Raw genomic sequence first — 13,587 nt, 5'->3', positions numbered from 1 at the left:
AAAGATGACAAGAAGGCGATTAAAGCAAGAGACAAAAATGCTACAAAAAAAGCAATAAAGGAGACGACAAAAAAGAGAGAAAAAAAAGAGAAATAAAGACAAACAAAAACAAAAAAGGCAACAAAAAGGTTACAAAAACTCCACAAAAACCATTAGAAAAAAAAAAACTATAATATATGTACATAAAAAATACTAAAAAACTACAAAAAATCAACCGAAAAAGCATCAAAAAAAGCGATAATGGGGATAAAAACGAGGGTGATACAATGGAATTAAAAAAGGAATGAAAAATACTCCATAAAACGAAGCCAAAAAAAATATGACAAGAACGCGATTAAAAAAAAGACAAAATGGCAACAAAAAAAGGTTACACAAAGTCCACAAAAAACCACGACAAAAATGTTATAAAACATATAAACATTAAAAAACTACAAAAAAATCGACCGAAAAAACAAAAATTTTTGCTTTTTTACGGTACAAAAAACAACAGAAAACGAAAAAAGCGACAATGGGGATAAAAACGAGTGTAATAAAAGAGAAAATTAAAAAAGGAACGAAAAATACTCCACAAAACGAATCCCAAAAAAAAGATGACAAGAAGGCGATGAGAAAGAGATAAAAATGCTACAAAAAAATCAATAAAGGAGACTACAAAATCGAGAAAAAAAAAAGAGAAATAAAGACAAAAAACAAAAAAAAAGCAACAAAAAAAGGTCACAAAAAGTCCACTAAAACCATGACAAAAAATGTTATAAAGCATACAAATATTAAAAAGCTACAAAAAAAATCGACCGAAAAAGCAAAAAAAATAAAACTACAAAAAACGAAAAAAGCGATAAAGGAGACGACAAAAACGAAAAAACAAGCGAAATAAAGAGAAAAAAACAAAAATGGCAACAAAAACAGGTTACAAAAAGTCCACAAAAACCATGACAAAAAATGCTATAACCTAAAAACATTAAAAAAAACCTGCAAGTTACCGACAAAAAAAGCATTAAAAAAAAAGTAATAAAAGATCAACAGAAAACGAAAAAGCGATAGTGGAGATAAAAACGAGGGTAATAAAAGGAGATTAAAAAAGGAACGAAAAATACTCCATAAAACGAAGGCCAAAAAAAGATGACAACAAGGTGAATAAAGAAAGAGACAAAAATGCCACAAGAAGGCGCTTAAAAAAACACAAAAAAAAAAGATTCAAAAAAGATCACAAAATATTGGCAAAAAAAATGAGATAAAAAATGAAGATGATAAAAGGGTATAAAAATGGAACGAAAAATACTCTACAAAAAGAAAGCCAAAAAAGGGGACAAAAAAACGGTTAAAGAGAGACCAAATGCAATAAAAAATGCGATTAAAAAAGGACAAAAAAAGGTTCCAAAAAAGGCCACAAAACAGTGGCAAAAAATGAGATAAACAATGAAGATAATAAAAGAGTGCAAAAAAAAGAGACGAAAAAAACGCGACAAAAAGTCGTTGAAAAAAAAGCAAAAAGAAAGGACCAATAAACGCAACATAAAAGAGAGATGAAAAATGTGGACAATAAATATGACAAAAGGCGGAAAAAGGGGATAAAAATGCCACAAAGGAAACAGAAAAAATGAAAAAAAAAACACGATGAAATTAAAAAATTAGCGATAAAAAGGCAACAAAATTGTGGAAGGGAAAAAACACATAAAGAAAAGTAAAAAAAGAAGACAAAAATGCTATTAAAAAAACAGTCAAAAAATCGACCGAAAAAAGCAAAAAAAACACAATAGGGGATTAAAGTGAGGATAATAAAAGAGGATTATAAAAGGAACGAAAAATGCTCCATGATGAGAAGGCAATTAAAGAAAGAGACAAAAATGCTACAAAAAAGAAAACAATAAAGGAGAGTACAAAAACGACAAAAAAAGAGAAATAAAGACAAAAAACATAAAAAAGGCAACAAAAAAGATTACAAAAACTCCACAAAAACCAGTACAAAAACAATTCTATAATATAAATACTTATGTACAAAAAAAATATTAAAAAACTACAAAGTCCACTAAAACCATGACAAAAAATGCTATATAACATAAATATGTTAAAAACAAACCTACAAAAAATCAACCGAAAAAAGCATAAAAAATAAAATCAATAGAGAATGAAAAAAGTGATAATGGGAATAAAAACGAGGGTAATAAAAGGGGATTAAAAAAGGAACGAAAAGTATGACAAGGTGATTAAAAGAAGAGATAAAAATGCTACAATAAGGGTGATTAAAAAAGGACAAAAAAAAGACTCGAAAAAGACTATAAAATATTGGCAAAAAATGAGATAAAAATTGAAAACGATAAAAGAGTATAAAAATGAAACAAAAAATACTCTACAAAAAGAAACCCCCAAAAAGAGGGCAAAAAAGCGGTTAAAGAGAAACAAAATGCAACAAAAAATGCGATAAAAAAAGGATAAAAAAAGGTTCCAAAAAGACCACAAAACAGTGGCAAAAAATGAGATAAAAAAATAAGATAATAAAAGGGTTTAAAAAAAGAGATGAAAAATACGCCCAAAAAAATTGGTGGGAAAAAAAGGTGATACAAAAAAATTTTAAAAAATGGACCAATAAACGCAACACAAAAGTGAGATGAAAAACGTAGACAATAAATATACCAAAAGCGAAAAAAATGTGATAAAAAGGGAGATAAAAATGCGACAGAGGAAAGAGAAAAAAATTTGGAAGAAAAAAACGATGAAAACAAGAAAAGTGGGCGATAAAAAAGGCAACAAAATTATACAGACAAAAAAAAAACACAAAAAAAACCGGCAAAAAAACGCTATAAAGAAAAGTAAAAAAAAAGGAGAGAAAAAATGCTATAAAAAAAATAGTCGGAAAACCGACCGAAAAAACAAACTACAATAGGGTATTAAATTGAGGACAATAAAAAGGTATAAAAACGGAACGAAAAATACACAAGTGACAAAAATAAAGACAACAAAAAGGTCACAAAAAAATAAGACAAAATAAAAGCAAAAAAATGCGATTGAAAACAACAAACAACAAAAAAAACGGCAATTAACTTTACTGGTTCTTTGGCAAGTTACAGCGCATTGAGTAAAAAATTGTGTATAAATATTGCAGTAAAAAAGGCACAAAAAAACACGCCAAAAAAAGAAAGTGACAAAAAAGTCGGAAATACATACAACAAAAAAAAGCCATTACAAAAGAGAAGATAAAAAACCCTATTGTAAAAATAAATAAAAAGGCGATAAAAAAATGAATATGCTAATAATGATAAACCACGGATGTAGACCCATAATATTTTGTGCCTTTTGTCAAGCAAAAATTTTAAAATGACGTCCTCAAGTTTTTCGAGCGAAAAAAAAAAAATTTTGCCACACAAATAGAAACGGAATTATGAAATGTCAAAAGAGCCTGAAATTAACCTTTCGTCAAATTGATTCTATTACAATGCATCCATAGTTTTAAAACTATAAAATATCAAGCTTTTGAATAAAATGCGCATGTGTGTCGAAGTAACCGTGATTTTGTAAGAAAAAATGACGTGGTTACAGATGTCACTTGTGTCAACGTGACGTCACAGTCGTTATAACAACTACTACAAAATTCAAATACGTCATTGCACAAACCTCTGGTAAATAATAAATTTGCATATGTTTATCATGAAAGGTATAAAAGTGATGGTAAAACTGCATTCTTTTAATGTGTATAGTTAGCTTAATTTTTTATTGAATAGAAATTGCCAAAATTTGTCTTGTAATTAGACATTTAAATTTTTTAATGTTAAAAGTGTTAAAACGTCTAATAAATGAACAAATCTGCCCTTTAAGATAGAACCAAATGTTGTTCCTGACACTTTTTCAAAGTTAACCTAACTATACCCAAGTTTACCCTCATTCACGGACCGCCACTGGTGACATTGTTGTCTTTGGGTCTTTACGTGTAAGTAAACATCACAGACATAGAAAACCTGTCTTCTGAAGTTCCATTAAATCCTAAAAACGCCTAAAAATTATTCCTACCTGCAAATGCATGTTGATAACCATAGCGGTGTCCTCCCTTTTCGTCTGAAAATACAGCTGAATGGCATTCACCAGTTGCTTCATTTTGTAAAACTTCGAATCTGGCCCTATCGAGACCGACGATTCCAACGTACTCATTGTAAAGAATATACATAAAACTTGAAACAAAGTATAAAGAAAAATAAAGCGACAAAAATCACCGATTTAAATTATGACAGAACACAGCGGAATGTAAACGAAAAACGGCCATTTCCACGGACGCCAACTGACTAACACGGAAATTCCCTAATATTTAAAAAAAAATCTCGATTAAAGAGTGATTAATGAAAAATTGTTCACACATAAAAAGTACAAATTCTCACTTAATAATTCGTCTGTACTTTTTGAAATGCCACCGCTTTCAATTACGTAATTTCACTTTTTAAAGAGCCGTGACGTTTGGCGTAGGGGGCAGCACTGTGCATTTTTTGACATTTACATAAACAATACTCCTTTGTTCGTTATTTATTTAAAACCCTAATTTACCGTAATTGTGATCGTTGTGTTGTGCATTAATCGCCTCTAACTCAATTGCGCCGCCGCTTCTTCCAGTGTCCTTAATACAAATGGCCTTGAGCCAATAATGAAACCCCATCTGGCTAACCTATCACAGCTCCATTAAAGCCCATCATTTTAATGAACCTTTCCGTGATGTGCAAACCATGGGTGCATGTTTATCGCTAGAACGTGAAGAAGGTAAGGCCCGGAAGCGCTCTGAAGAAATCGACAGACAGCTCGGAGAGCTCGCCAAGCAGCAGAGCAATGTCATCAAAATCCTGCTTCTCGGTAAGCCAACACCTCAGTGACTCACTTCCTCCAAAACAACTCAATTTTCGCCCGATTTCAGGTGCCGGCGAGAGCGGCAAAAGCACCTTGGTCAAACAGATGAAAATCATCCACGCCGACGGGTTCACCCATGCCGAGCTCAGCAGCTTCAGACCCACAGTATTAGACAACCTTTTAGCTTCCATGAAGTATGTCTTGGCCGGCATGGGTATCCTACGTATTAATTTGGAGCAGCCAAGGAACAAAACTCACGCTCAAGTTGTTCTGATGAGTCGCAGCTGTTTTGATATGAGTTTTACTGTGCTTCCGAACGTGGCAGCTTCTTTACAAGCGTTGTGGTCAGACAGGGGGGTGAGATTAGCGGTAGCTAGAGGCTATGAGTACGAGTTGAACGACTCTGCGCTTTAGTAAGTGGTGGTTTGGGGGTTTTGCAGTGGAGCTAATTATTTTGTTGTTTGCAGTTTATTTGAAAATATGGAACGAATCTGTGATCCTAAATATGTGCCAACACCGACGGATGTGTTGAGGGCGCGTGTACGTACTCAAGGAATTATTGAAACTCATTTTCGGATTAATGATATGATTGTCAGCATGTATGATGTTGGTGGGCAGAGGTCTCAGAGGAGGAAGTGGATTTATTGCTTTGATGACGTCCGGGCTGTTCTATTTGTGGTTTCTCTGAGTGGATATGATATGTCATTATTGGTAATTATGTTATATTTTTTACGGTTTTACAGGATTCTGTTTTTTTGCAAGTTTTAACACTTTGAAATAAATGCCAACGAAATAATGTACACAATTTTGACGCAATTAGTTGTTTCACTTTGGAACGCTAGTTGATTCTAATTTTACAAAAGTATTAGATTTTTTTTTGGCGTTTGCACCTTATACAAAACTAAGATGCAGGTTTCCAGTTATAAGCTGCTTTTGAGACCATGAATGAATATTAGTCTAAAAAATATCTGTAACTATTTCCTGAGTGTAAGCTGGGGAAGCATACTTAATTACAATCAATTAATTAATTTAATTTATTAAGGGAAAACTCCTTTTTACAATATAACTACAGACAAAAGTAATAGCAATAATAAAGTATATCTGACGAGCGGCTACGTTATGTTTTCTCGACATTTCATAGCCCCTAGAATATGAAAAAAATAGGTCTTCCGTTTGTTCTGTCCGTCTGCCTGTCTGTTGTGTCTGTCTGTCATTCTGTCCTTTCTGTTCTGTTTGTTCTGTCTGTCGTTCTGTTCTGTCCCTCCTGTTCTGTTCTGTGTTGTACTGTGCCGTCTGTTCTGTTCTATCGCGTTTATTGTGTTCTGTCTGTTTCTTCCGTGTTTGTTTCGTTCTGCCTGTAGGACTGTTTTGTTTGTCTGTTCTGTCTCGTATGTTGTACTCTGTCCCGTCTGTTTCGTTCTGTCTCTATGCCTGTTCTGCTCTGCTCTGTTCCGTCTTGCATGTTCTGTTCTGTTCTATCCTGTCTGTTGTTTTATGCGGGTCTGTTCTGTTCGATCCCGTCTGTTCTGTCCTCTCCCGTCTATTCTGTTCTATCCCGTCTATTCTGTTTTATCCCGTCTGTTCTGTTCTATACCGTCTATTCTGTTCTATCCCGTCGGTTCTGTTCTGTTCCGTCTGTTTTGTCTGTCCCGTCTGTCCTGGTTGTCTGACCATTATGTCTGTCTGTTCTGTTTATTGGTTGTTCTGTTCTCTTCTCTCCCGCCTGTTATGTTCTCTTCTGTCCCGTCTATTATGCTCTCTTTTGTCCCGTTCTGTTCTGTTCCTCTCTGTTTCGTCTGTTCTGTTCTGTCCATCTGTTCTGTTCTGTCCCGTCTGTTCCCGTATGTCCCCTCTATTCTCATATGTCCCGTCTGTTCTGTCCGGCGCATCTGTTCTGTTCGTTCTGCTCTGTCTGTCCTGTTCTGATTGTTCTGCTCTGTCTGTCCTGTTCTGTCTTTCCTCTTCAGTCTTGTCCCGTCTATTCTGTTTTGTCCCGTCTATACTGTTTTGTCCCGCCTGTCTGTTTGTTCTGTTTGTTTAATCTTCATTGTCCGTCCTGCTCTGTACGGTCTGTCTGCTCTGTTTGTTCTGTTCTGTTCCGTTCTACTCTATCATGTCCCATCTATTTTGATCTGTCCTGTCTGTCTGTTTTGTTTCTTCTGCTGTACCTGTCCTTTCTGTTCTGTTTTGTCCCGTTGTTCAGTTTTGTCCCGTCTGTCTGTTCTGTTTGTTTAATCTGCTCTGTCCGCCTTGTTCTTTCTCGTCTGTCTGTTTATTTGTTTGTTGTATCTGTATATCCTGATCTGTTCCGTCTATTTCGTTGTGTTTGTTTGTTCTGTTCTGTCGTGTCTGTTCTATCTATTCTGCCCCGTCTGTTGCATCTGTCCCGTCTGTTATATCTGTCTCGTCTGTTGTATCTGATCCGTCTGTTGTATCTGTCCCGTCTATTCTATCTATCCCATCTGTTCTGCCTGTTCCGTCTGTTCTGTCTTGTCCCATTTATTTTGATCTGTCCCGTCTGTCTATTCTGTTTGTTCTGCTCTGTCTGTCCTTTCTGTTCTGTTTTGTCCCGTCTATTCTGTTGTGTCCCGTTGTTCTGTTTTGTCCCGTCTGTCTGTTCTATTTGTTTAATCTACTTTGACCGCCTGGTTCTGTCCCGTCTGCCTGTTTGTTCTGTTCTGTTGTGTCTGTTCTATGTTCTGTTCCGTCTGTTTTATCTGATCAGTCTATTCTATCCATCCCGTCTGTTCTATCTGTTCCGTCTGATCTGTCTGTCCCGTCTGTTCTGTCGGTCTCATCTGTTCTATCTGTCCCGTCTGTTCTGTCTGTCTCATCTGTTCTGTCTGTCTCATTTCTTTTGTCTGTCCCGTCTGTTCTGTTTGTGCCATCTGTTCTATCTATCCCTGTTCTCCCTGTCCTATCTGTTCTGTCTGTCCGTCCGTCTGTTCTGTTCTGTCCCGTCTGTTCTCATATCTCCCATCTGTTCTCATGTATCCCGTCTGTTCTTATGTGTCCCGTCTGTTTTCATGTGTCCCGTCTGTTTTCATGTGTCCCGTCTGTTTTCACGTGTCCCGTCTGTTTTCATGTGTCCCGGCTGTTCTCATGTGTCCCATCTATTCTCTTCTGCCCGTCTGTTCTCTTCTGTGCCGTCTATTCTGTTCTTTGCTGTCTATTCTGTTCTTTGCCATCTGTTCTGTTCTGTCCCATCTCTTCTATCTGTTCCTCTTCTTTTATCTGTCTTGTTCGGCTTGTTCACTCTGTTTGTTCTGTTCTATCTAGTCTGTTCCGTTCTACTCTGTTCTGTCCCATCTATTTTGATCTGTCCCCTCTGTCTGTTTTGTTTGTTCTGCTCTGTCCATTCTGTTCTGTTTTGTCCCGCCTATTCTGTTCTATCTCGTCTGTTCTGTTTTGTTCTATGCATGCTGTTCTTTTCTATTGCATTTATTGTGTTCTGTCTGTTTCTTCCATGTCTGTTTCGTTCTGTCTGTTTTGTTTGTTGGTTCTGTCTCGTGTGTTGTACTCTGTCCCTTCTGTTTCGTTCTGTCTCTGTTCTGTCCTGCTCTATTCCGTCATGCATGTTCTGTTCTGTTCTGTCTTGCATGTTCTGTTCTGTTCCGTCTTGCATGTTCTATTCCATCCCGTCTGTTCTGTTCTATCCCATCTGTTCTGTTCTGTTCTATCCCGTCTGTTCTGTTCTATCCCGTCTGTTTGTTCGTTTTATTGGTTGTGTTCTGTTCTGTTCTCTTCTCTTCTGTACCACCTGTTACGTTCTCTTCTGTGTCGTCTGTTACGTTCTATTCTGTCCCGTCTGTTACGTTCCCTTTTGTCCCGTCTATTATGCTCTCTTTTGTTCCGGTTGTTATGTTCTCTTCTGTCCTTTCTGCCCCGTTCTGTTCTGTTCCCCTCTGTTCCATCTCTTCTGTCCCATCTGTTGCCATATGTCCCCTCTGTTCTCATATGTCCCGTCTGTTCTGTTCTGTTTGTTCTGCTTTGTCTTTCCTGTTTTGATTGTTCTGCTCTGTCTGTCCTGTTCTGTCCTTCCTCTTCTATCTTGTCCCGTCTATTTTATTTTGTCCCATCTGTCTGTTTATCCAGTCTGTTCTCTCTATCTCGTCTCTTCTCTCTGTCCCGTCTGTTCTCTTCTGTCCGTGTGTTCTCTTCTGTTCTATCTATTCTGTTCTTTGCCATCTGCTCTGTTCTGTCCCATCTGTTCTATCTGTCCCTCTTCTCCTATCTGTCTTGTTCCGCCTGTCTGCTCTGTTTGTTCTGTTCTGTCCAGTCTGTTCTGTTCTGTTCCGTTCTACTGTCATGTCCCATTTATTTTGATCTGTCTCGTCTGTATGTTTTGTTTCTTCTGCTCTGTCTGTCCTGTTCTGTTTGTTTAATCTGATTTGTCCGTCCTGTTCTGTCTCGTTTGTTTGTTCGTTCTGTTCTATGCTGTCTGTTCCGTCTGTTGTATCTATCCCGTCTGCTGTATCTATCCCGTCTGTTCTGTCTCTCCAGTTTCTTCTGTCTGTCTCGTCTGTCCGTCTGTTCTATCTGTCCCGTCTGTTCTATCTAATCTATCCGTTTTGTCCTGTCCCGTATATTGTGATCTGTTCCATCTATTTGGTGGAGTTTGTTTGTTCTGTTGTGTTCTGTCGTGGCTGTTCTATCTATTCTGCCCCGTCTGTTCTATCTGTCTCGTCTTTTCTGTCTGTCCCGTCTGTTCTGTATATCCCGTCTCTTCTGTCTCTCCCGTATGTTTGGTCTGCCCCGTCTGTTCACATATGCCCCATCTGTTTTCATTTGTCCCATCTGTTCTCATGTGTCCCGTCTGTTCTGTCTTATCCCATTTATTTTGATCTGTCCCGTCTGTCTAATCTGTTTGTTCTGCTCTGTCTATCCTTCCTGTTCTGTTTTGTCCCGTCTATTCTGTTATGTCCCGTTGTTCAGTTTTGTCCCGTCTTTCTGTTCTGTTTGTTTGTTTGTTCTGTTCTGTGGTGTCTGTTCTATTTGTTCTGTTCCGTCTGTTGTATCTCTTCCGTCTGTTCTATTTATCCCGTCTGTACTATATGTCCCCATCTCTTCCGTCTCTTCTGTCTAATCTGTCTGTTCTATCTATCCCGTATATTCTATCGATCCCGTCTCTTCTGTCTGTCCCGTCTGTTCTGTCTGTCCCGTCTATTCTGTCTGTCCCGTTTGTTCTATCTAATCTATCCATTTTGTCCTCTCCCGTATATTCTGATCTGTTCCGTCTATTTGGTTGTGTTTGTTTGTTCTGTTCTGTCGTGTCTGTTCTATCTATTCTGCCCCGTCTGTTGTATCTATCCGTCTGTTGCATCTGTCCCGTCCGTTGGATCTGACCTGTCTGTTGTGTCTGACCCGTCTGTTGTATCTGTCCCGTCTGTTGCATCTGCCTCGTCTGTTGTATCTGCCCCGTCTGTTGTATCTTCCCCGTCTGTTGTATCTGTCCCGTCTGTTATATCTGTCCCGTCCGTTCTATCTGTTTCGGCTGTTCTATCTGTCCCGTATGTGCTGTCTCTCCTGTCTATTCTGTCTGTCCCGTCTGTTCTGTGTAATCCGTCCGATTTGTCTTGTCCCGTATATTCTAATCTGTTCCGTCTGTTTGGTTCTGTTTGTTTGTTCTGCTCTGTCTCGTCTGTTCTGTTTGTTCTGTTCTTACCCGTCTGGTCTGTTCTATATTTTATTTATACTGTTCTGTCCGTTCTGTTGATTCTGTTCGGTCCATTCTGTCTGTCTTTGTTCTGGCTGTCATTTCTGTGTGATCTATTTGTTTGTTCTGTTCTGTTGTAACTGTGTCATTTTGTTGTTTATCTGTTTGTCTTTTCGCTCTCTCTGTTCTCTCTTTCTCTCGGTTTGTCTCTTGTCGGTTCGGTCTGTCTATGGTGATATGTATTGGGTACGTAATCGCCAAAACTACCGGACTGGTTGTTGTTAAATTTTATATGTATTTTAGGAATATCGCGTAGATAAGTAAACCGAAAAACAAAATTTGTCTAATTGTCTCCACTTACAATTTGATGGCGTCACCTCAAAAGTTTGCATAGTAATATTAAGTTTCTTTATAATCGACGACCACCGTACTTCGTAAATTCTGAACGCCACACCTTATAAATTTTAATTTAGAATTGCTTATACAGGGCGCAGAAAAATGAATGAATGAAATATTTTATTTTATTGATCAAAACAAGAAAGAGTCACCTCATTTTCGAGAAAATTTGAGAATATGGTACTTTATTTTAGGATCCCTAAGAACCCTAATTGCTATATCAGGAATGATTAAATGTCTATAACAATTCGCTTCTATTTGCCCAACACCGCAGATTTTTTTTTTCAAAAATTCAAATACTCCTTTCTGAAATTTTGTTAAGATGCTTTTTTTGTTAAAGCAATTTAAAAAATTGTATGCAGTGTCTGTACTTGTGCTTCCGAGTCAAAAATTCTGCGTAAACAACTGTACGTAATCTTTTTGGTTAAACTCTGATAAGCTTTGATTGCAGAAATGAATGTTTGGGAATTTCCTGACTAAAATAAACAACTTTTTTCTTAAAATGCTTATCTATCGGAAGCTGATGAATGATGATATACACTATTATAGTGTCACGATAAAAACACAATTTTACAGTTGTATATTTAGCGAATTAAGCTTGGCGCATCAGAATTTCCTTACAGAGATAAGATATCGCAGAACTTAATTATGAAAATTCCTTTTTATATTACTTTTAGGTTTAAAAAACTTAAATTTGTTTTTTATTTAATTCAGTTTTAAAAAACACCTAAAAATATTTTTTTAAATCAAGTTATTACACAAAACTTCCTTTTGATCTGAAAATTTTTCAGTTAACGATAAATTAAGAATCTATTTTATTATTATATATTAATTTAAAGTAGACAAAAACGACTTCTATAAGAACAGGATTTATTTTGTTTGGTTATATTATAACAGCTATAAATAAATTATTATATAATTATAATAAATAATAAAAAATATAAATCGTTCTTTGTAATCGGTTCAGCTGTCCGTTGACTACTGACATTCCTACTAGCGAACAACAGCTGAACAAATTAATAATGTAATCAATTTCATCTAACGAATTATTAATCTTGAATCAAAAATAACCTGACAAGTATTCTTTGTGCAATAATTTCGACATTTTTTTCGAAAAAACGTTAATTGTAAATTAATATAATTGTTATTAGGGACGGCATGGCTATTTTTAGTTCATAAAAAACCACTGACGCAATTAATCTAGTAAATTGACGCATTTTCATCAGATTTTTATCTAAACAGTACCGCTTTAACCGAAATCGTTGCAACCTTATCAGAAATTACTCAGATTTAGAAAAATATTTGCAAAAAAAATCCTTGTTTACTTCGATTAGAGATGAAAAAATGCCGCGACATTTTTTCCAACTAATGAACCGTAAACTTAACAACAGCTCAAACAAAACTTTTTTTTTTTGGCCACAACAACAATTTCCCGTTTCGTTACAGGAGGACCCCAGCGTCAACCGCCTGGACGAAAGCCTCAACCTCTTCGGCCAAATCGTCAACAACCCCTTCTTCCGCGAGGCTTCGTTCGTACTCTTCCTGAACAAGTTCGACTTGTTCAGGGAAAAAATTTTATACTCACAGCGGCACCTGCGCCTTTATTTTCGGGACTACAAAGGTAAGTTGCGCCTGAGTCGAGTTCTAGCGTTATTGCTGATAATTCAGGACCGGACGGGGACGTAGACAGGGGCGCTCTCTTCATCCAACACAAATTCGTGTTGAAAAACGCCGACTCTCGGAAAGTACTCTATCCGCATTTCACTACTGCCACTGACACCGCCAACGTCCAAGTCGTCTTTCAAGCCGTTATGGAGATGGTCATTTCCACCAATCTGGGACAGGTTACTTTATTGTAGAGAGTTACGCTTGTAGTCTTGACAGAGTTCCTTAGCTGCCATTTTTATTTTTAATATTTTATTTTGTGTATTCGGAAATCGTGGCAGTTTTAGTTGTATTTTTGTTAGTATTAGTGGATTTTGAAAAAATCTGGCGCCGCGACGGCCCCTTTTCCCGTTTCCCGCTTCCCGGATCCTGGCTTGTGATTGGTGCGTCGTCGGTCGCGATTGGCGGCGGCGGCGCACGCGCTCTCTTTTCGTGTTTGTGATTGGCCAAGCACGACCACTCCCCCCGTTGCGGCGCGGCATATTTAAAATAGATCTCATGATGTGTTCAAAGAGTCGAAGAAATTATTTAAGAATCAATCTTCAAACTTGCCTCTAAGGTTGCATCTTGACGCCTGTGATACAGTGGCCTTAAAATTTGTGCGAATATTTTTGTAACGATGTAATCACGCGTTGTGATAAAGATAGCGTAGCTTTACAAATAAGTTTACTTTTGTATTTTCTCGTTTTTGTAGTGTTGTTTTTTTCAATAAAGTTTTAAACTCGGCGCTCTTTATTTAGCGAACCTTGAAAACGGCACGAGGATTGTTTTGCGACAATTGCGTTGCTTTTTTTCGGCCATTTTGTCTGGGCCGGAAATATTTTTTCAAGGACAGAGTACTATTAAAGAAAGGATTGGCGTAGGTATTACACACACACATTCGAAATAAAATAATCGCGATGCGTATTTATAGCCGGGAGAGACGATGCCATTTCGCAGCACATCGACCCCTCTGTTCAAAAATCGTCCACTTGGTAACTTCAATCATTACGAAATTGCGTGCAGACTATTTTTGCGGACGCAGTGAAAACACGAGAAAAAGAAAATGT

The 13,587-nt window shown here is 37.1% G+C and overlaps 2 protein-coding genes across 3 annotated transcripts in view; one reads left to right on the top strand and one right to left on the bottom strand.

The window, feature by feature from the left end:
• LOC135131937 (uncharacterized) overlaps window positions 1–4,250 on the bottom strand; it is a 28,174-nt gene extending 23,924 nt beyond the window's left edge. Inside the window, exon 1 of one of the 2 annotated variants that reach the window (XM_064059808.1) lies at window positions 4,003–4,250. In XM_064059808.1, the coding sequence (XP_063915878.1) occupies window positions 4,003–4,140 (138 nt within the window). In that variant the 5' untranslated portion in view covers window positions 4,141–4,250. The remainder of the gene's footprint in view (window positions 1–4,002) is intronic. The other variant, XM_064059807.1, reaches the window with a different exon arrangement.
• A 191-nt stretch (window positions 4,251–4,441) lies between these two features.
• On the top strand, window positions 4,442–13,264 carry LOC135131938 (guanine nucleotide-binding protein G(o) subunit alpha-like). The gene is made up of 5 exons (XM_064059809.1): window positions 4,442–4,827; window positions 4,889–5,234; window positions 5,289–5,532; window positions 12,320–12,494; window positions 12,542–13,264. Exons 1-5 carry the CDS (start codon window positions 4,704–4,706, stop codon window positions 12,730–12,732), a joined length of 1,080 nt encoding a protein of 359 aa, XP_063915879.1. The 5' UTR covers window positions 4,442–4,703; the 3' UTR covers window positions 12,733–13,264.
• The last annotated feature ends 323 nt before the right edge of the window (window positions 13,265–13,587 follow it).

This window comes from Zophobas morio, unplaced genomic scaffold (assembly GCF_036711695.1).
Source record: "Zophobas morio isolate AGI-343-1 ecotype UQ-CSIRO unplaced genomic scaffold, CSIRO_AGI_Zmor_V1 ptg000021l, whole genome shotgun sequence".
Classification (NCBI taxonomy): Eukaryota; Metazoa; Arthropoda; class Insecta; order Coleoptera; family Tenebrionidae; genus Zophobas; species Zophobas morio.
The sequence above is the reverse complement of the archived record's forward strand: the minus strand, read 5'-3'. Positions and strand labels throughout refer to the sequence as shown.